The sequence below is a fragment of the Chiloscyllium punctatum genome, chromosome 25 (genome assembly GCF_047496795.1).
Source record: "Chiloscyllium punctatum isolate Juve2018m chromosome 25, sChiPun1.3, whole genome shotgun sequence".
In the NCBI taxonomy this organism is placed as follows: domain Eukaryota; kingdom Metazoa; phylum Chordata; class Chondrichthyes; order Orectolobiformes; family Hemiscylliidae; genus Chiloscyllium; species Chiloscyllium punctatum.
Genome location: NC_092763.1, coordinates 65273632 through 65294803, shown reverse-complemented (window position 1 = coordinate 65294803; position 21172 = coordinate 65273632). Strand labels below are relative to the sequence as shown.

Genomic DNA, 21172 nt, shown 5'->3' with positions numbered 1-21172 from the left:
TGAGTTTTACCAGCATTTTATGTGTTTGTTTCAGACTTCCAGCATCTGCAGTATTTTACTTTTAATTCAACTGAATGGATTTTGTTCAAATTGAAAATAAAGGGACAGGAACCTGTTTCGTTGGGCTCATAAAAGGAATTGAAACCTGGGGCTTAGGATGTTAAAATATAACAAACAACATAGGAATGAAATTACAAATAGAATTACCTGACCACTCATATGGCCAAAGGCTCTTTGAAAGCGAATGTACAATAGCCCAAACCCTATTCCTGCAGAATTTGATGAACGTTGAAACAAGTGGAAGATAAAAGGAATTAATTCGAGAAGCAGTAGTTACCTGACATCAAGTCTGAGTTTGAAAACTCTATAGATTACAGGATGAAAGAAAAACTGTATGAGGTATATAGTAATATGGGAAATGAGTTTATAGTAGTATAGGAAAATATAAGTAAGACCGAGAGATAGATGGATTAGCTCCTAATCTAAATACAGTGAGCGTGCTGGAAGAACCAGGGATTGATTGTGCTTCAAGAAGATCTACTAATGAAAGAAAACCAGCCAAAAAAAACATGAGGTAAATAAAGAGAAAAGAATTGGGTGTTGGATTATTTTATTAGCTGATTGTTACATTGAAGTATCTATTTTTCATTACATTCTTACTGTTGTGTTATGAAAAATTATTTGCCAACATCATTTATGACAACGTAATATTACAAATCTGGTTAACTTGTACAGGACAAAGCTTTTTAATTTAAATTAGTTGTTTGATTTGGGTAAAATCACTGGAACTTTAATTGCACGATAATCAACTCATTAGTCTACATTATATTTTTATATGACTGAGTTTTAGTAATGGTGCTCCACACAAGCGGTGTTAAAAATACATAGTAACTAACATCAATGCGTGACTGTAATTGGTGAGAGAAACAGTGTCATTATCTTGAGAATGATGCCAACTTCATTTTCAGTTACTGTTGTTCTTCATTCCAAACAATATTCCTCTAAAATAGAAACTTTTGTGACATAATGTTATCCATCTTAATAAAAGCATCCATGTTTTTTCTTTAGAAACAAAGGGAAGTGATTTACTGTATGGGAAATGCTCACTTCTGAGACTATTGTTTTTCATTGGATTCCTGTGAAAAATGGCAATAAAATATATTATTTTAAATTGAACCCAGACCATAAGAAATAGAATAGGAGTAGGGTGTTTGGAACCTGAAATTTGTTCCACTATTCAATAGGATCATGGCTGATCCAAAATTCCTCATATCCACTTACCTGTGCTTTCCCCATAACCCTTGATTCTCCTACTGATCAGGAATCTACCTATCTAAGTCTTAAATGTGCACAGGGACTCTGCCCCCACAGCTCTTATGACAAGTATTTCAGAGACTCAGACACCTGTGGGAGAAGAAATTCCTCCTCATCTCAATCTTAAGTTAAGATTTACACTGAGACTATGTTATCTGGTCCTAGACTCTCCCATGAGGGAAAACATCTTCTGAACATTTACCCTGTCAAGCCTCTTAAGAATCCAATAAGTTTCAATGAGATCATCTCTCGTCCTTCTAAACTCCCAGTGAGTATAGACCCAACTTATTTAGCCTTTGCTCATAAGACTATCCCTCCATACCAGGGATCACCCTCATGCTCCTTCTCTGAATTGCCTTCAATTAAATAAAATCTTTCCATCAATAAGGAGCCAAAACTGCTCACTATACTCCAATACAGTTGCAGTAAGACTTCCTTACTCTTATACTCCAACCCTCTTCAAATTAGGGCCAACATTCCACTAGGCTTCCTGATTACTTGCTGCACCTGTGAGTGAGTTTCCTGTGTTTTGTATAAATACCCCCAAGTCCCTTGGTGTTGCAGATTTCTACAGTTTTTCTCCATTTAAATAATATTCTGTTCTTTTATTCTCCCTTCCCAAATGAGCAGCTGCTCATTTTCTGGCATTATACTCCATTTGGGTAAAAACAATGACCGCAGATGCTGGAAACCAGATTTTGGATTAGTGGTGCTGGAAGAGCACAGCAGTTCAGGCAGCATCAGAGGGGCAGGAAGATCGACGTTTTGGGCAAAAGCCCTTCATCAGGAATAAAGGCAGAGAGCCTGAAGGGTGGAGAGATAAATGAGAGGAGGGTGGAGGTGGGGAGAAAGTAGCATAGAGTACAATAGGTGAGTGGGGGAGGGAATGAAGGTGATAGGTCAGGGAGGAGGGTGGAGTGGATAGGTGGAAAAGAAGATAGGCAGGTAGGACAAGTCATGGGGACAGTGCTGAGCTGGAAGTTTGGAACTAGGGTGAGGTGGGGGAAGGGCAAATGAGGAATCTGTTGAAGTCCACATTGATTACCTGGGGTTGAAGTGTTCTGAGGCAGAAGATGAGGCGTTCTTCCTCCAGGCATCTGGTGGTGAGGGAGTGGCGGTGAAAGAGGCCCAGGACCTCCATGTCATCGGCAGAGTGGGAGGGGGAGTTGAAATGTTGGGCCACAGGGCGGTGTGGTTGATTGGTGCCGGTGTCCCGGAGATGTTCCCTAAAGCGCTCTGCTAGGAGGCGTCCAGTATCCCCAATGTAGAGGAGACCGCATCGGGAGCAATGGATACAATAAATGATATTGGTAGGTGTGGAGGTAAAACTTTGATTGATATGGAAGGCTTCTTTAGGGCCTTGGATGGAGGTGAAGGAGGAGGTATGGGCACAGGTTTTACAATTCCTGTGGTGGCAGGGGAAGGTGACAGGATTGGAGGGTGGGTTGTAGGGGTGTGTGGACCTGACCAGATAGTCACGGAGGGAACAATCTTTGCGGAAGGTGGAAAGGGGTGGGGAGGGAAATATATCCCTGGTGGTGAGGTCTTTTTGGAGGTGGTGGAAATGTCGGTGGATGATTTGATTTTTGCGAAGGTTGGTAGGGTGGAAGGTGAGCACCATGGGCGTTCTGTCCTTATTACGGTTGGAAGGGTGGGGTCTGAGGGCGGAGGTGTGGGATGTGGACAAGATGCGTTGGAGGGCATCTTTAACCATGTGGGAAGGGAAATTGCGGTCTCTAAGGAAGGAGGCCATCTGGTGTGTTCTGTGGTGGAACTGGTCCTCCTGGGAGCAGATGCGGTGGAGGTGGAGGAATTGGGAATATGGGATGGTATTTTTGCAAGAGGTAGGGTGGGAAGAGGTGTAATCATGTAGCTGTGGGAGTCGGTGGGTTTGTAAAAAATGTCAGTGTCAAGTCGGTTGTTATTAATGGAGATGGAGAGCTTCAGGAAGGGGAGGGAGGTGTCAGAGATGGTCCAGGTAAATTTAAGGTCAGGGTGAAATGTATTGGTGAAGTTGATGAATTGCTCAACCTCCTTGCGGGAGCACGAGGTGGTGCCAAGTTTGCCAACCTTGTATCATTTACTAAACCTATCAATATCTCACTGTAAACTTGGTCAATTTTACATCTTAAGATAAGATCACAGTGGGTGAATAGAAGCACTTCTCCTTTTGGAGGGTTAGATGTCATTTGGAGCACAAATTCCTAATTTTTCTGAATTTTAGCAAAGAATATCTTTCTGACTGCTGAGAAGCACCTAGGAATATACAATAATGATCTCCCTGGTAGTTATATGATTCAACTAAAGTGGAGAAATGTTCTAATATGCTGAAGTAGGAAGTAATTGGATTCCAGTTAGAAAGCAGCAACATTTCCCATTCTCTGGGTTGCTAAGATGATCATGTTTGTCAATAGCATTAGCACACTTCCTGTTGCAATAGTTAACGAGAGAGAGCAGACATCTTTGAATTTAAACTCCAGGCTGGATAGACTGAGATGTTTTTTTCCACTGGAGTGTAGGAGGTTGATGGATGACCTCATAGGGGTTTATAAAATCATGAGGGACATGGACAAACTGAATAGTGAAAAGGCCTTTTCCCGAGGGAGTTCAAAACTAGGGGACTTTTTTTTAAGGTGAGAGGAGAAAGATTTAAAAAGGGCATGAGGGGCAATGTTTTTGCATAGAGAGTGGTTCGTGTGTGGAGTGAACTTCTGGAGGAAGTGGGAGATGCAGGTACTCTGCGACATGTAGAAGACATTCAGATTAGTACATAAGTAGAAACGATTTGGAGGGATAAGGGCCAAATGCAGGCAAGTGGAATTAGGTTAGTTTGGGAACATGGTCAGTGTAGATTAGTTGGACCAAATGGTCTGTTTGCATGCTGTATGACTCAATGATTCTATGTGAATACATCACAAGAAATATCCAAATGCATTGACCTCCAATTTTCTTTGGTGTTACTGAAGTAAGATAAATATAATTTCACAACGAGTAAGTAAATGCACCAAAGAAACTATAAGGCATGATCCATATGAATTTTTTGATGGAATAAATAGGGAGTAATTTTCCACTGGCAAGAGAGTGAGTAACTAAAGGTAACGATTGTAAAAGAAGCAAAGAAGGCACTTAGTTGAGTGCATCCATCTGCCAAATTGTGCCATCTCAACATTATTACAACAATGCAATTCTTCCCTGATCTCTTTTTTTTAACAAGTTTTCAACCAAAAAGCTGAAAAAAAATATTCTTGTATAACCCATATCCAGTAACATGATCTGAAAACTCGAAACAATTATGACAATTCCACCTCAGCAGCTGAGGCAGTGCACTATGTTATAAAATGCAACAATGTTCTAAATAAAATAATCAAAATCAATTCACCCTATCTCCACAACTTAATAGAGTCATAGAGATGTACAGCACGGAAACAGACCCTTTGGTCGAACTTGTCCATGCCAACCAGACATCCTAACCTAATCTAGTCCCATTTGCCAGCACTTAGCTCATATCCCTCGAAACCCTTCCTATTCATATACCCTTTTAAGTGTTGTGATTGTACCAGCCTCCACCACTTCCTCTGGCAGCTCATTACATACACGCACCACCCTCTGCATGAAAAAGTTGGCCTTTACGTCCCTTTTAAATTTTTCCCCTCTCACCCTAAACCTATGCCCTCTAGTTCTAGACTCTCTCACCCCATGGAAAAGACCTTGTCAGTTTATCCTATCCATGCCTCTCATAATTTTATAAACCTCTATAAGGTCACCACTCAGCCTCCAAAGCTCCAGGGAAAATAGCCCCAGCCTATTCAACCTCTCCCTATAGCTAAAATCCTCCAACCCTGGCAACATCCTTGTAAATCTTTTCTGAACCCTTTCAAATTGCACTACATCCTTCCGGTAGCGACCAGAATTGCATACAATATTCCAAGAGTGGTCTAACCAATGTCCTGTACAGCGCAACATGACCTCCTAACTCATGTACTCAATGCTGTGACCAATAAAGGAAAGCATACCAAACATTGCCTTCACTATCCTATCTATCTATGGCTCTATTTTCAAGGAACTATGAACCTGAACTTCAAGGTCTCTTTGTTCAGCAACACTCCTGAGGACCTTGCAATTAAATGTATAAGTCCTGCTCTGATTTGCTTTTCCAAAACTCAGCACCTTGCATTTATCCAAATTAAACTCCATCTGCCACACCTCAGCCCATTGGCCCATCTGATCAAGATCCCATTGTACTCTGAGGTAACCTTCTTCCCTGTCTACTACACCTCCAATTTTGGTGTCATCTGCAAACTTACTATGTTCACATCCAAATCATTTATATAAATGATGAAAAGTAGTGGACCCAGCACCGATCCCCTTGTGGCACTCCACTGGTCACAGGCCTCCAGTCTGAAAAACAACCCTCCACCACCACCCTCTGTCTTCTACCTTTGAGCCAGTTCTGTATCCAAATGGCTAGTTCTCCCTGTATTCCATGAGATCTAACCTTGTTAACTGGTCTCCCATGGGGAACCTTGTCGAACACCTTACTGAAGTCCATATAGATCACATCCACTGCTCTGCCCTCGTCAATCTTTTTTGTTATTTCTTCAAAAAAGTTAACCAAGTTTGTGAGACATGATTTCCCATGCACAAAGCCATGCTGACTATCCCTAATCAGTCCTTGCCTTTCCGAATACATGTAAGTCTTGTCCCTCAGGATTCCCTCCAACAAGTTGCCCATCACCGACGTCGGGCTCACTAGTCTAAAGTTCCCTGGCTTGTCTTTACCATCTTTCTTCAATAGCAACACCACGCTAGCCAACCTACAGACTTCTGGCACCTCACCTGTGACTATTGATGAAACAAATATCTCAACAAGGGGTCCAACAGTCACTTCTCTAGCTTTCCAAAGTTCTAGGGTACACCTGATCAGGTCCTGAGGATTTATCCACTTTTATGTGCTTCAAGACATCCAGCACCACCTCCTCTGTAATATGGACATTTTTCAAAATGTCACCATCGATTTCCACACATTCCATATCTTCCATATCCTTCTCCACAATAAACACAGATGCAAAATACTCGTTTAGTGTCTCCCCCATCTCCTGCAGCTCCAGATGTAGGCTGTCTTGCTGATCTTTTGAGGGGCCCTATTCTCTCCCTCGTTACCTTTTGTCCTTAATGTATTTGTAAAAACCCTTTGGATTCTCCTTAACCCTGTTTGCAAAAGCTATCTCATGTCCCCTTCTTGGCTTCCTGATTTCCCTCTTTAGTATACACTTACAGCCTTTATACTCTTCTAAGGATTCACGCAATCTCTCCTGTCTATACCTGACATATGCTTCCTTCTTTTTCTTAACCAAACCCTCAATCCCTCTAGTCATCCGAGAATCCCCACACCTTACCAGCCTTTCCTTTCACCCTAATCGGAATATACTGTCTCTCGGCTCTCGTTATCTAATTTTTGAAGGCTTCACATTTTCTAGCTGTCCATTTATCTGCAAACATCTGCCCCCAATCAGCTTTTGAAAGGTCTTATACTGGATTAGTGGTGCTGGAAGAGCACAGCAGTTCAGGCAGCATCCAACGAGCAGTGAAATCGACGTTTCGGGCAAAAGCCCTTCGTCAGGAATAAAGCCTTATTCCTGATGAAGGGCTTTTGCCCGAAACGTCGATTTCACTGCTCGTTGGATGCTGCCTGAACTGCTGTGCTCTTCCAGCACCACTAATCCAGTATTTGGTTTTCAGCATCTGCAGTCATTGTTTTTACCTTTTTGAAAGGTCTTGCCTAATACCATCAAAATTAGCCTTCCTCCAATTTAGAACTTCAACTTTTACATCTGGTCTATCCTTTTCCATCACTATGTTAAATCCAATAGGTGTTGTAAAGATCATTATTATTATCATTTGACCGTGGAGTAAAAACAGTCTGCTTTAAACCATGGAAATGTTTGTAAACAGTTGTTTGCAGTTTTAAAGAAACAAGTTGCTGAAATGCATTGAGAGTTGTATCTCTAATGTTGCCTTGTTGAAGCAGTGAGGAAGTATTCCAGAAAGAATAGCACCACCTATCGGTGCAGTTTCAACCACAGATAGTCTTTTGATTAATTTTCCAATTGAGACCATTGTTATGGGCTCAGGAGGACTCAGCATAGTAACAACCACTTGATTAGTCCCTCGGCTGGTGGCCACAGCCTTAGCTATGGACAATATAGCAGAAACATCCAGTCTGTGAAGAGAAACACTCTCTCTCTCTGTCCCCCATCTGTGTGGAGAAGTAAGAGAAAATCCCTAGTCAGCTCCCTTCCTCCACCTTTTCTCTAAGTTGTTCTCTCTGTAGTTGTGTTATCGTAGTATTTCTCTCCCTCCTCCTTTAACCAAAAAAAAGACACAGAGAGAGAGAGATGAGCTGTTAGAAAGTTTGTTAGTGGTTTAGAAACAGCAGACCCCCAGCAATGTGCATCATCTTGACCAGAAAAGATGGCAGGGACTCTGGGAAAGCTTATGATTTGTGAGGCATCTAAAATATGGGATCACAAGATACCCAGGAGAGTCATGAAGTGCCAGAGAGTAGCAGTCCTTGAACAATATGCAGCTAATTTGGAGCAGTGACTCTCTTCATTACACACCATAAGAGGAGATAAGTTTCTGCGATAATCGTACCAGAGAGCGATCACTCCACATCATGACAGGCAGGCACACAGAGACGTGTAGAGGTGGCAGCAGAGTGGGTGACCATTTGTCAAAAAGAAAAGAGATAGCAGGTCCAGGAAACCCAGGACTCCTTGGAACTGTTGAGGGTTATTTAGAGGGTAACCCAAGTGAGGCAGGGATGGATAATTCAAGGGAAAACCACAGGACCATGGTGCCCGAGGCCACACTAGGAAAAGAGAGGGAGGCTGGTAGGCAGATTGGAAAGGTGGTTGTAGTGGGTGACTCAATAGTTCGAGGGATAGACAGTCTCATCTGCAGCTGAGACATTAGTCCTCTATGGTCTGTTGCCTCCTGTATGCAGGGACTCAGGCCATAACAGAACAGATGAACTTCTGGAAAGGGAGGGTGAACAACCAGTGGTTGTGGTTCATGTGGTGCCAAGGTGGGGAGAGACAGCTTGGAGAACATACAGGATCAGTTTCAGGAGTTATGTAGCAGTTTCCAGTACAGGGAACTAATTTCAGAAATATTACCTGTGCCACGAGATTCACCATTTTTCTCAAAGATTGGGGAGGTTAATATGTGTCTTGAGGGATGGTCTTGAAGGAAGAGGTTTGGATTTTTAGGACATTGGGATCACTTTGGGAAGGGAGAAAGCTGTTCAGAACAGACGAGCAGAAATGGAAATAACCTCCTGGCTGAGAGAGTAAATAATGTAGTGGGGGTGGATTTAAAATTGTAAAGCAGGGGAGCGGTAAACTGATGGGCCTAGTTTTGGAAGTCCTCGTGTGGTCAAAAGAGAGAAGACGGGGAACAGGAAGTGAGGAAAAGAATGCCTTATGGTTCTATTCCACAACCAACTGAAGAAGGAGTAGCGCTCCGAAAGCTAGTGCTTCCAAATAAACCTGTTGGACTATAACTTGATGTTGTGTGATTTTTAACTTTGTCCACCCCAGTCCAACACCAGCTCCTCCACATTGTGAGGAAAAGAAAGTCGGGAAGGCTTGAGTGTTGACAGTGAAAAGAAATGGTCACCTTCCAATGGGCAAGAAAGAGTTAAGGGCATGGTTAAACAGTATGTATGAAAATGCACTGAGTTTCGTAAACAAAATTGGAGAACTGGAAGTAAACCTTGTCCTGGTGGATGTGGCTTAGTAGCATTAACAGAATTGTGGCTCAAGCCACAACAGAATAGGACTGGATACTTAACACTTACGGTTTGGGTACAAAGGGAGGAGGTGTAGCAGTCTTGATCAAAGATAATATCAATGTCCTGGAACAAGATGCACTTCCTGAGTTGGAATCAATATGGTTGGAGGTGAGAAATGAGAGGGGAGTGGTGACCTGGTTGGGTATTTATTATCGACCTCCAAATACTGGGGAGGAAGTAGAAGAGACCATTTGTAGGCAGATTATGGAAACAGGGCAAGTAGTTATGTAATGGTTGATGATTTCAATTACCCCAGAGTAGATTGGGAAAAAGATAAAGTGTGGGAAACAAAGGGGGAGAAATTCCTGCAATGTGTACAGGAGAACTTTCTGGAACAGTACATTTGCGTCCTATCAGGGAGGAAGCTATGCTGAATCTGTTCCTAGGAATGAAGCTGTTCAAGTAGAGAACATCAGAGTGGGGAGGATTTTGGAACCAGTAATTATAATAAATTAAGTTGGAAAAAGAAAAAAACAGTCAAGGATTAAAGTCCCAGAGTAAAAAGGCAGATATCAGGAGTCTAAACTTTGAACTGGATTTGAAACACATTTTGGTGAATAAAGGATTGGAAGAAAAATGGGTGATTTTCAAAACTGAAATGAATAAGGCACAAGGTAGGTCCATACTGCTGAAAAATAAATTTGAAGCTGGAGAACCAGAATGACTAAGAATATTGATGAGAAAATAAAGAAGAAAAAGGAGGCATATGATGCATATTGGAATAGATTAGATTCCCGACAGAATGGAAACAGGCCCTTTGGCCTAACAAGTCCACACCAACCCTCTGAAAAGTAACCCACCCAAACCCATTACCCTACCCTATATTTACCTCTGACTAATGCACCAAACACCATGGGCAATTCAGCATGGCCAATTCACCTGACCTGCACATCTTTGGATTGTGGGAGGAAACCAGAGCACCCGGAGGGAACTCACACAGACACGGGGAGAATGTGCAAACTCCATACAGACAGTCGCCTGAGGCAGGAATCAAACTCAGGCCCCTGGTGCTGTGAGGCAGCAGTGCTGAGCCACCATGCCACCCCAATAGTAATAGCAATAGAAATCAGGAAGAGTATCTCAAATGCAGGAGAGAGCCTAAGGCTGGAATGAGGAAGGCTAAGAGGAAGCATGAGGAATGAAAGGCAGGCTGTCCTAAAACAAATTGAAACATGTTCTTCAAACATATTAACAGTGAAAGATTAGTGAAGGACAGAGAGAAGTCCATATGGAACAAGCGGGGTTAAGCTGCTCACTGAAGCAAAGGGTGTGGCAGAGGTATTAAGGTACAATTATTTTGCTTCTGTCTTTAAGTTAGAAGATGGTGACAATGTCCCACTTGAAAATGTGGGTATTGAGCAACTGAGCAGTGCAGTAATAGATAAAGAAGAGGTGTTAACAAGGCTGGCAGCCCTCCAGGCAGAGAAGTCGCTAGGCCCAGATGGGATGCATCTTAGATTGTTGAGAGAGGTAAGTGAGAAAATTGTTGAGCTATTGGCAGAAATTTTCCAAGCCTCTCTGTGCACAGGATTAGTCCTGGGGTACTGGAGGATTGCAAATCTGACGCCATTGTCTAAGAAAGGAGAAAAGGATAACCCAAGAAACTATAGATCTTTCAATTTGATATCAATAATGGGAATAATGGGGAAACTGATGGAGGCCATAATATGGGATAAGATAGATATACACTTAGAGAAAAATAATACATGACAATCAACATGGCTTTGTCAAGGGCAGGTCATATCTGACAAGATTTAGTGAGCTCTTTGGCAAGGTGACACAGGTAATGGATGAGGGTAATGTTATGGATGTTATATATCTGGACTTTCAGAAAGTATTTGATACAGTGGCACATGGCAGGTTGATTAGCAAATTAGAAATTTTTAGGATTGATGTACCCTTGGCAGCATGGATAGAAGATGGCTAAAAGATAGGAAACAGAGAGTAGGATATAGATGAGCATTTCTAAAATTGGAGACAAATTAAAATTGGTGTCTGCTGGGGATCATTGATGGGATCCATGCTTTTCTGATTTGTATAAATGATTTGGATATGGGTGTTGTGGGCAAAATGACTAATTTTGCAGACAATATTAACCTAGGGAGAACAGTGAATTGTGAGGGTGATACTGAGCAACTTCAGAGGGACAATGACAAGTTGGCCAAATAGATAGGAGCCTGGCAGATGAATTTCAATGCAGTAAAATATGATATAGTACATTTTGGTAGAAGAAACGTGAGGAGAAAATATTCCAATGGTACAACCTTGAGATTAATACAGGGGCGGAGGGACATCAGGGTTCAAGTACATAATCCTCTGAAGATGGCCAGGCAAGTTTGAAATTGTTCAGGAGGCTTAGAGGCAGTGTATAAAAGCAAGGAAGTGATGCTACACCTCTATTAATTATTGGTCAGGCCACATTTGAAGTATTGTATTCAGTTCTGGGCACCTTATTTAAGGAAGGATGTTGAAGCTCTGATAGAATGCACAAGAGAATGGTAAGGTCCCAGGGCGTGTTGCTGAACAAAGAGACCTTGGTGTGCAGGTTCATAGCTCCTTGAAAATGGAGTTGCCGGGAGATAGGATAGTGATGAAGACATTTAGTATGCTTTTCTTTATTGGTCAGAGTATTGAGTACAGGAGTTGGAAGGTCATGTTGCGGCTGTACAGGACATTGGTTAGGCCACTGTTGGAATATTGTGTGCAATTCTGGTTTTCCTTCCTATCGGAAAGATGTTGTGAAACTTGAAAGGGTTCAGAAAAGATTTACAAGGATGTTGCCAGGTTTGGAGGATTTGAGCTATAGGGAGAGGCTGAACAGGCTGGGGCTGTTTTCCCTGGAGCGTCGGAGGTTGAGGGGTCACCTTATAGAGGTTTACAAAATTATGAGGGACATGGATAGGATAAAAGACAAAGTCTTTTCCCTGGGGTCGGGAGTCCAGAACAAGAGGGCATAGGTTTAGGGTGAGAGGGGAAAGATATAAAAGAGACCTAAGGGGCAACTGTTTCACACAGAGGGTGGTATGTGTATGGAATGAGCTGCCAGAGGAAGTGGTAGAGGCTGATACAATTGCAATATTTAAGAGGCATTTGGATGGGTATATGAATAGGAAAGGTTTGGAGGGATATGGGCCAGGTGCTGGCAGGTGGGACTAGATTGGGTTGGGATATCTGGTCGGCATGGACAGGTTGGACTGAAGGGTCTGTTTCCATGCTGTACATCTCTATGACTCTACGACTCTATTAGAGAAATTGGGCTTATTCTACTTGTAACAGAGAACATTAAGAGTGACTTGGTTGAAGTGTTCAAAGTTATGAACTATTTTGACAGGGTAAAGAAGAATATTCTGTTTCCACTATTTTGTATGTTAATAACGATGGGTCACAATTTCAAGATGGTCAGCAAGACAGCTTCGTGTGACATGAGACCAAGCTTGAGTTGTTAGGATTTGGAATGAGCTGCCTGGGAGAATTCCATAGGAGGGTCCAAAAGAGAGATGGATATATATTTGAAAATGATGAATTGATAGGGCTAAGGACATAGGGATAGAGAATGGGGTGAGCTGGGTAGCGCTATCAGTAGCTAGCACAAGCATGATGGGTCAAATGGTCTCTTCCTGTACTGTAAAATTCTATGATTCTATGAATTTCTGCAAATATCCCCTTAAAAGGAAAAGGGGCACTGAAAGAATTAATCCTCAACCAGTGAGCATTAGTTTGAGAATGTGTATCCATGGCTTCCAAGAAAATTGAGTGTGGATTTTTAGTGCACTACCCCAATGAGTAAATATCCTTTAAAAAAATTCCAGGATTTCAATTCACTTCTTCACCAAAAGTAACCAATTCTTTCGTTCCCAATGTTTGCTTCAATCTGTCCATTAGTTTTGGAGAAATGTTATTAGCAGACTGACAGATTGAGGTGAAAACATTACCACCATTAACCTTCACTGGCACAGGTAATAATAAAGAAAATACACACAGGCACACCTAATCTCTTATGATCTGGAATACGTTGTCAAAAAAGGGATTGTTGGTAACTTTTAAAAGGGGATTGGATATAAATGTAAAGAGAAAGTATTCATAGAATTTCTTTAGCATGAAATCAGGCCATTTGGCCCATTGAGTCCACACTGACCTTCCAAAGAGCATCTCACTCAGACCCATCCCCCTAACCCTGCAGTCCCCATGGATATTCAACCTAACCGGCACATCCTTAGACATTAGGGGCAATTTAGCCTGGCCAATCCACCTGTCCTGCACATCTTTGAAATGTGGGAGGAAACTGGAGCACCCTAAGGAAACCCACGGAGAAACAGGGAGAATGTGCAAACTCCATATAGACAGTTGCCTGAGGAAGGAATCAAATTGAGTCTGTGGCATTGTGAGGCAGCAGTGCTAACCACTGAGCCACCATGCCAGTTTATTTGGAAGAGTGTGGACTAATTGAATAACTTACAAACAACTGGCACAGGCAAGTAATTACCTCTTTCTTTGTGTTATGATTCTACAGTATCAAAATAGTTTTCCTTATTTGAGAAGACAGAAATTGTATTAGTGCTTTTAAAGGAAAAAATGCTGAATATTTTACCTTTAAGGATTTCCATTGATTATGAGAGGAACGATATATTCTGTAAGAAAAATTTTTCCAAACAAATCTGGTTAAAACATTTTACAGCAAAGCAAAACACATTTTTTTAAATCTCATTTACATTTGTTGAAGATTTCTGAAGGTTTTTTCATTAAAAAGTGGACCGCAATTAACACATTGACCACAATGAAAGCACTCATTCTTGTTATAGTGTCTTGTCTGTTAACCAAGAAAAAAAATCCATTAACAGTCAGCAGAGCAAGTTTTGTGTAATATGCTTAACCGCAGTTAAATTTGATAAAAGACTATTGTAATGCAAACATTTGCACAAGTTATTGAAATAACAGATCCAATTTTAGACATAAAATTGAATTGCTGGGAAGACTCAGAACTGAAGAAAGGGTCACTGGGCCCAAAGTATAACTCTGCTTTCTCTACACAATGCTGCCAGACCTGCTGAGATTTTCCAGCAATTTCTGTTTCTGATTTCTAGCATCTGCAACTCTTTGGGAGTTTCTTTTCTAATTTTAGACATGTTCACTGGGAAAACAGGTTGGGCAGTTCACAATCAATGAAAAAAACCAAGACAGGAATATAGAAAATCAGAGTTAGGGAGAAACAGTGTGAAGGATGGATGTGCTTAATTCAATATTTTCTTCTTTTTGAGTTGTCTCCCTGAGGTGAAATTGATGCCACATTGCTACAACCTTAACCTTGCATAGGTCAAGTAGGCAAGACCTAAATCCATCCATCTCAGCCAGAATAGAGGTCAAATTCCATGCTGTTGGCATCAATCTGACCCATACTAGTCATCTAGGTCTCCTGAGCCAAGTTGCACTCCTCATGCATGATGCAGCCTGGAGTTATGGAAAATGATGACAGAGTCTCCCATTTCTATCTGACCAGAAATTTCCCCAAATTTTACAAATGGGGGTTATTAGTGAATAATTAATACCCAACCTACTTGTCTGCCTAATGTCTGCACTTTCCAAGACCATCAAGTCTGAGAGCAGGTCTTGAATCCAGAGTTTCTGGCTCAGAGGAAGGAATGCTACTTGTATCATGATTGAAAGCATCAGGAAATTACAAATAATTTTGCAGTCCACCACTTTTGAAGTACAATTTTTATTATATAAGAAAGCTTATGAAAACCAACTTGTGCCCAACCACTTACCATGAACAAGACAGAAATGAGTGGTTAATCTAATTAGGTGGGATTGGTTGAATGTTGGTCAAACATTGGTCAAAATGAATATCCCTTTAAATAGTATCACCTGAGTAAACTGCAGGCTGTTAATCTGATATGTCTTTTCTTATTGTAGGCATTCGGGGGATATTTCTTGTACAGGCAGGACTTGAACCCAAAATTGTGGCTCAGAGGCAGGGACACTACCACTGTTTCACAATTGCCCGTTTTGTCTTAGTAAGTGTTGTCAGACCTTTTTTTTGTTTACTGACCAATTTCCTTTCTGTCAAAGGTTTGCGGTTTTTCATGGCACGAGGCATTGCTGTTGTTACTGCCGAATCATTTGGAATTAATGTGATGGACTTCAGAATTCATCATTTTGTGATTATATTAGACTTAATATTACAGCCCCCTGGAGTTGGATGGCAGTTGAGCGGTGGGGCAGATATAAAATTGCATTGATGCCATGCTCATTTCCTGCTGGTATTTTATCCCTGTCAGGGTAGGAGCTAAGTGCCCCCCCCCCCCCCCCCCCCCCACCATGAACCAATTAATGGCCACTTAAGAACCTCCACTCACTGTCACTTCATCTGAGGCAAGGAGTGTGACACCAAGTGTCCAGGTTGTCAGGTTAAAGCTGGCCAGGATAGGGGTATTGTGACTGCTGATTGCCTCCTTGTTCCCATCAGAGAATTCCACTTCCACCTCTCCATCCCCACAACCACCACCAGCACCACCATTCCCCTGCATCCCATCCCATTACCCTTAACTCTCACAGTGACGATTCTGAATCCCATACCGTCTCCCTTGGCTCTGGCAAGACCACAGAGTCACCTGGAAGTACAGGTTCCAGACTCCTCGACCTCAACACTGTATGCAATCCCAGTTGTGGCCACTGCACCCATTGGCATAGTTGTGCCAAGAGATTGGCCAATCATTTGCTTGACTGACACCACTCAGAGGCAGAACCTCTTCTCCAATGGAGCTAAAAGACTGCACAAAGTCAATTAATGAGCAGGCAGCCATGGAAAGCATGGATTAGTGGTGCTGAAAGAGCACAGCAGTTCAGGCAGCATCTAACGAGCAGCGAAATCAACGTTTCGGGCAAAAGCCCTTCATCAGGAATAAAGGCAGTGAGCCTGCAGCATGGAGAGATAAGCTAGAGGAGCCATGGAAAGCAAACTGATCAAATATGGGAAGGTACTTGTGCAGGATCCTAGGATCCCAACCTCTCCTGAACTTAAATGCAGCTCAAAAAGCTTTACCTTCTTTGGCTGGCTCTCTTACAAATTCAGTGTCACTGGGTGAAAACCCTGGAATTCCTTCCCTAACTATCTACCTACAACAAATATACAGCAGGAATTCAAGAAGGCAGCAGCTCACCATCACTTTCTCAAGGGCAACCAGGGATGAGCAATAAATGTTAGTCCAACCCATGACACCCTAGAAAGCATCAAACTTCTTGCGTGACCCTCGACAATTAGACACAAAGATGCATAGACCAGTTTATTATATAGCTCATGCAGCCATGACAATGAAATCAAAACAGACTTGTCCTCACCTTTTAAACTTTAGCAGGCTCAATGCAATTATCAACAAACCCAAAGCTAGTAAAAAGGCAAACAGATAATAGTTTTCATGTATTTTCCCTGAAAAACAAAACAATATTTTTTTCTTTAGCATCATTATTTTATGTCTAATTTCCTCCCCCAATTAAATTACTTTGAGGAACAGTTCCACAGTTACTCATGTGTGCATCAGTAGCCAACTCAAACACAGAGTTATACATAGTAAATTTACTTTCCACATTCATCCACTTTACAATAGGATATTAGTGGACCAGGAGTGTTTCCCTAACCTGGTATCATTTTTATTAGGACAAGTTCAAATCCTGGCTGAGATCAGTTAACTCAAAACAGAGCAGGAATTAAACCTGGAACCCTTGTGGAACTTTCTTGCTTCATTATCGTGCCCAAACCTTTGCCAGCTAAGCTATCAGGAAAGCAATATATTTTGGTTATATACAAAAATTACTTTGCCAAGTTTAGAATCAACTTCTTCCTAGCATGGTTTTCTTGGCAGAGTGGGTTGTGATTTTTTTTAAAATGTATTTTTATTAAAAACGTGGAAATGTTTTGCTTTTGAATATTACAACCAATACAAAACCAAACAATTCAAACCAATATTAAAAAACAAACCCACTAATGATGTAAATAAATAATAATTAAGAACTAAGCTAAAAAAGGAAAATCTTGTCAACAGTAATATCGATAATAGCCATAACATGGCTCAGCAAAGCAAAGCAATAGCCCTCGATCATCGAGAGCATAAGTTTATACATATTCATATGTTCATAGTTCCTCCCCTCTAGATACCAAATCAATTACATAGAATTGCCGTGGTTATATAAAGGCTCTTATTAGTGTGGCGGACATTCTGAACCGAGGTGGTCCGAAATGGTTACCACGTCTTATAGAAATTTTCAGTTTTATGGTGCACCATACTCGTAAGAAAGTCCAAGGGGATGTCCCAAGATTAGCTTATGCCAGCCTGCCAGCCTCAGGGGATTTTCCACCACCCGCCCTAATACAATGTTTGTTCAAGCACAAAAAGTGAGGATGCTGAAAAGCCTTTTTTGTGTACATCTAATGAAAGTGAATTACCAAAGCCAGGAAGAAGAGATACCGGGTCCATCTCCACCTCCGTCCCCAAGGCCTTCTCTATTTCGCCTACCGCAGTGCTCCAGTATGCCCGCAGTCTGTGGCAGGACCAGAGACAATGAGTAAGTGTGCCCATGCTCACTCTGCATTTCGGACACATTGGAGATGCTCCTGCTTTAAATTTAGCAAGGTGGTTTGGGGCCAGATGGACCCTGTTGAGAATCTTCAATTGCAAGGCGTGGGTCCTGTTGCAAATCAAGATCCTTCTTGCGTTTTCGCAGATATCCTCCCATATTTCAGAAGAGATCTCAACGTCCAACAGCCTCGCCCATACCCTACTGAGCCATTCGGTCTCATCTGAGGGAACCCCTCTCAATAGATGATAAATGATTAACAGATAATGTGTCCTCAGCACTTAACACACTCTTCTCCATGTCAGACCTTTACGGATCAGTTAGAAGTGTGGTCTCTTTTTGTATGAAGTTTCTAATTTGAAAGAAATGAAAGAAGTCCCTACTGGGCAATTCATATTTCTGAACAAACTGGTCATAATACATTGGTATGTCCCCTTTGAATAAATCACTCAGACCAAACATGCCCCCAGCTGCCCATAGTTTAAACCCAGAGTTTATCATCCCTGGCTGAAAGCCCGGCAAACCAACTACAGGTGCCAAAAATTATGTTTTGTCAATATTGCCCTCACCCTAACGCATTGCCCTCCACGCCTTGACAGTATTGATGACAATGGGACTATGGCATTATTCCTTAACTGTTCTCATTTTGTCTAAGATTGTGTGATCTCTGGTCTTGACTATATGTTACATTTGTTGGAGTTGTTATAGGCTGAGGAGGTTTAATGCATAAGGATCTAAATCATGAAGCAGAGTTTGCAGGATGGAAGCATGGATCAGAGAATTATGGCCAACATATGGCTCAGTGGTTAGCACTGCTGCCTGACAGTGCCAGGGACCTGGGTTCGATTCCACCCTTGGGCAACTGTCTGTGTGGAGTTTGCACATTCTCCGCATGTTTCCTCCCACAATCCAAAGATGTGCAGGTTCGGTGAATTGGCCATGCTAAATTGCCCATTGCACTCAGCGACATGTAGGTTAGGTGCATTAGTTAGCGGTAAATGTAGAGTAGAAGGGGAATGGGTCTGGGTAGGGGACTCTTTGGTGTGGACTTGTAGGGCTGAATGGCCTGTTTCCACACTGTAAAGGTTCTATGACTCTAACAGCAAGCTAATAAGAGGGCATCTTGCCTGAAATGCTTCAATGTCCAACTGAAGTGAGTGAGGGTCCCCCTGGGCCCAATCATTCACATAAGATAGCAATGAGCTTAACTGATAGCATTAATATTTCCTCCCGGACTGTAAGGTAACTGCAATTTAACCAATTTAATTAGGGGCTGCTTGTGATACCAGATAAAAGAACTAAACCAGCTGTTCAGCCTTCTAAATGTTTGCTTAGTAAAAAGCAGAGGAAGCATTCACATAGGATACAACAGGTGGGACAGAATGTTCATGCTCATGAGGGCTATTCAACCTATCAATATCCAGCCTATCAAAAATGGGAGTAGTAAATATACCCTAAGTAGAGAAATCCCTTTGAGACCATCTAAAGGGGAACTGAGATCCACCCTCAGGATCAGGCGCTGTTAGGAGAGCACCCATGAGCATGGCCTCTGACTTCGCAAAATTGATCTAATAACCTGATGCAGTGTATCAGATGTAGCACTAAGACTGTTGGGTTTGATAAGAAGACGAGAATGTCATCCGCATACTGTGCGATCTTATGGACTTCATCCCTACTTCTGGAGCAGTTATATTGGTATCCCTGCATATTGCCTCCGCCAGTGGTTTGATCACCAATGTAAAAAGCAATGGTGACAAGGGACAGCCCTGTCGACTGCCCCTACAAGTATAGAACATAGAGCGTTACAGCACAGTACAGGCCCTTCAGCCCTCGATGTTGTGCCGACCTATGAAATTAATCTAATGCCCATCTAACCTACACCGCTCCATTATTAACCATATGTATGTCCAATGCCCATTTAAATGCCCTTAATGTCAGCAAACCCACTACCATCGCAGGCAGGCCATTCCATGCCCCTACTATTCTCTGAGTAAAGAAATTACCCCAATCTGTGTCCTAAATCTATCATCCCTCAATTTATAGCGATGTCACCTTGTGTTAGCCTTCACCATCTGAGGAAAAAGGCTCTCACTGTCCACCCTATCTAACCCTCTGATCAGCTGATACGTCCTGATCAAGTCACTTCTCAACCTTCATCTCTCCAACAAAATCAGCCGCAGTTCCCTCAGCCTTTCCTCATAAGACCTTCCCTCCATACCAGGCAACATCCTAGTAAATCTCCTCTGAACCCTTTCCAAAGCTTCCACATCCTTCCTATAATGGGGTGACCAGAACTCTACGCAATACTCCAGGTGCAGCCTTACCAGTGTCTTGTACAGCTGAAGCATGATCTCGTGGCTCCAAAACTCAATCCCCTGACCAATAAACACCTTCTTAACAATCCTATCAACCTGGGTGGCAACTTTCAGTGATTTATGCACCTGGACACTGAGATCTCTCTGTTTAACTACACTGCCAAGAATTTTACCGTTAGCCCAGTATTCTGCATTCCTGTTACTTCTACTGAAGTGAACTACCTCACGCATTTCCACATTAAACTCCATTTGCACTTCTCAGCCCAGCTCTGCATCTTATCTATATCCCTCTGTAACCCACAACATCCTTCGACACTATCTGCAACTCTGCCTACCTTAGTGTCATCCACAAATTTACTATTTCCGCAAAATATTAAGATTGCTTGATTGCACACCATTGGTGAGGACCACAGCAAGACCCCCTCCCACCTGATGAAGGTCTCTCCCTGGCCTAACCGCTTCAAAGTATGAAAACGATATGGCCACAGGGCCCTTTTCCGAATCAAAGGAGATCACCAATCCCTGTACCGATCACTGTTGACGTACTTGGATCACATTAAGTGATCTGATATTATCTGCGACCTTTTATGAACCCTGTCTGGTCCTCCTTCATGATGGAGGGCAGTACAGTTTTTAGCCTTAATGCCAGAATCTTGGGTAGGATTTTGAAATAGACATTCAGGAGTGAATTGGGTCTATAGGAAGCACAGTTGAAAACGTGTTGCTGGAAAAGCGCAACAGGTCAGGCAGCTTCCAAGGAACAGGAGAATCGACATTCGGGCATGAGCCCTTCTTTAGGAATTAGGAAAGTGTGACCAGCAGGCTAAGGTAAAAGGTAGGGAGGAGGGACTTGGGGGAGGGGCGTTGGGAATGCGATAGGTGGAAGGAGGTCAAGGTGAGGGTGATAGGCCGGAGTGGGGTGGGGGCGGAGAGGTCAGGAAGAAGATTGCAGGTTAGGAAGGCGGTGCTGAGTTCGAGGGATTTGACTGGGACAAGGTGGGGGGAGGGGAAATGAGGAAACTGGAGAAATCTGAGTTCATCCCTTGTGGTTGGAGGGTTCCCAGGCGGAAGATGAGGCGCTCTTCCTCCAACCGTCGTGTTGCCATGGTCTAGCGATGGA

The 21172-nt window shown here is 42.4% G+C and overlaps 1 protein-coding gene across 1 annotated transcript in view; it reads right to left on the bottom strand.

The window, feature by feature from the left end:
• Positions 1-605: 605 nt before the first annotated feature.
• Positions 606-21172, bottom strand: part of LOC140495682 (cytokine receptor common subunit gamma-like) — a 62246-nt gene continuing 41679 nt past the window's right edge. The window contains exons 6-8 of the mRNA XM_072594666.1: positions 16505-16592; positions 13758-13797; positions 606-1136 (exon numbers count right to left, since the gene is read on the bottom strand). Coding sequence (XP_072450767.1) covers positions 1116-1136; positions 13758-13797; positions 16505-16592 — 149 coding nt within the window. The 3' untranslated portion in view covers positions 606-1115. The remainder of the gene's footprint in view (positions 1137-13757; positions 13798-16504; positions 16593-21172) is intronic.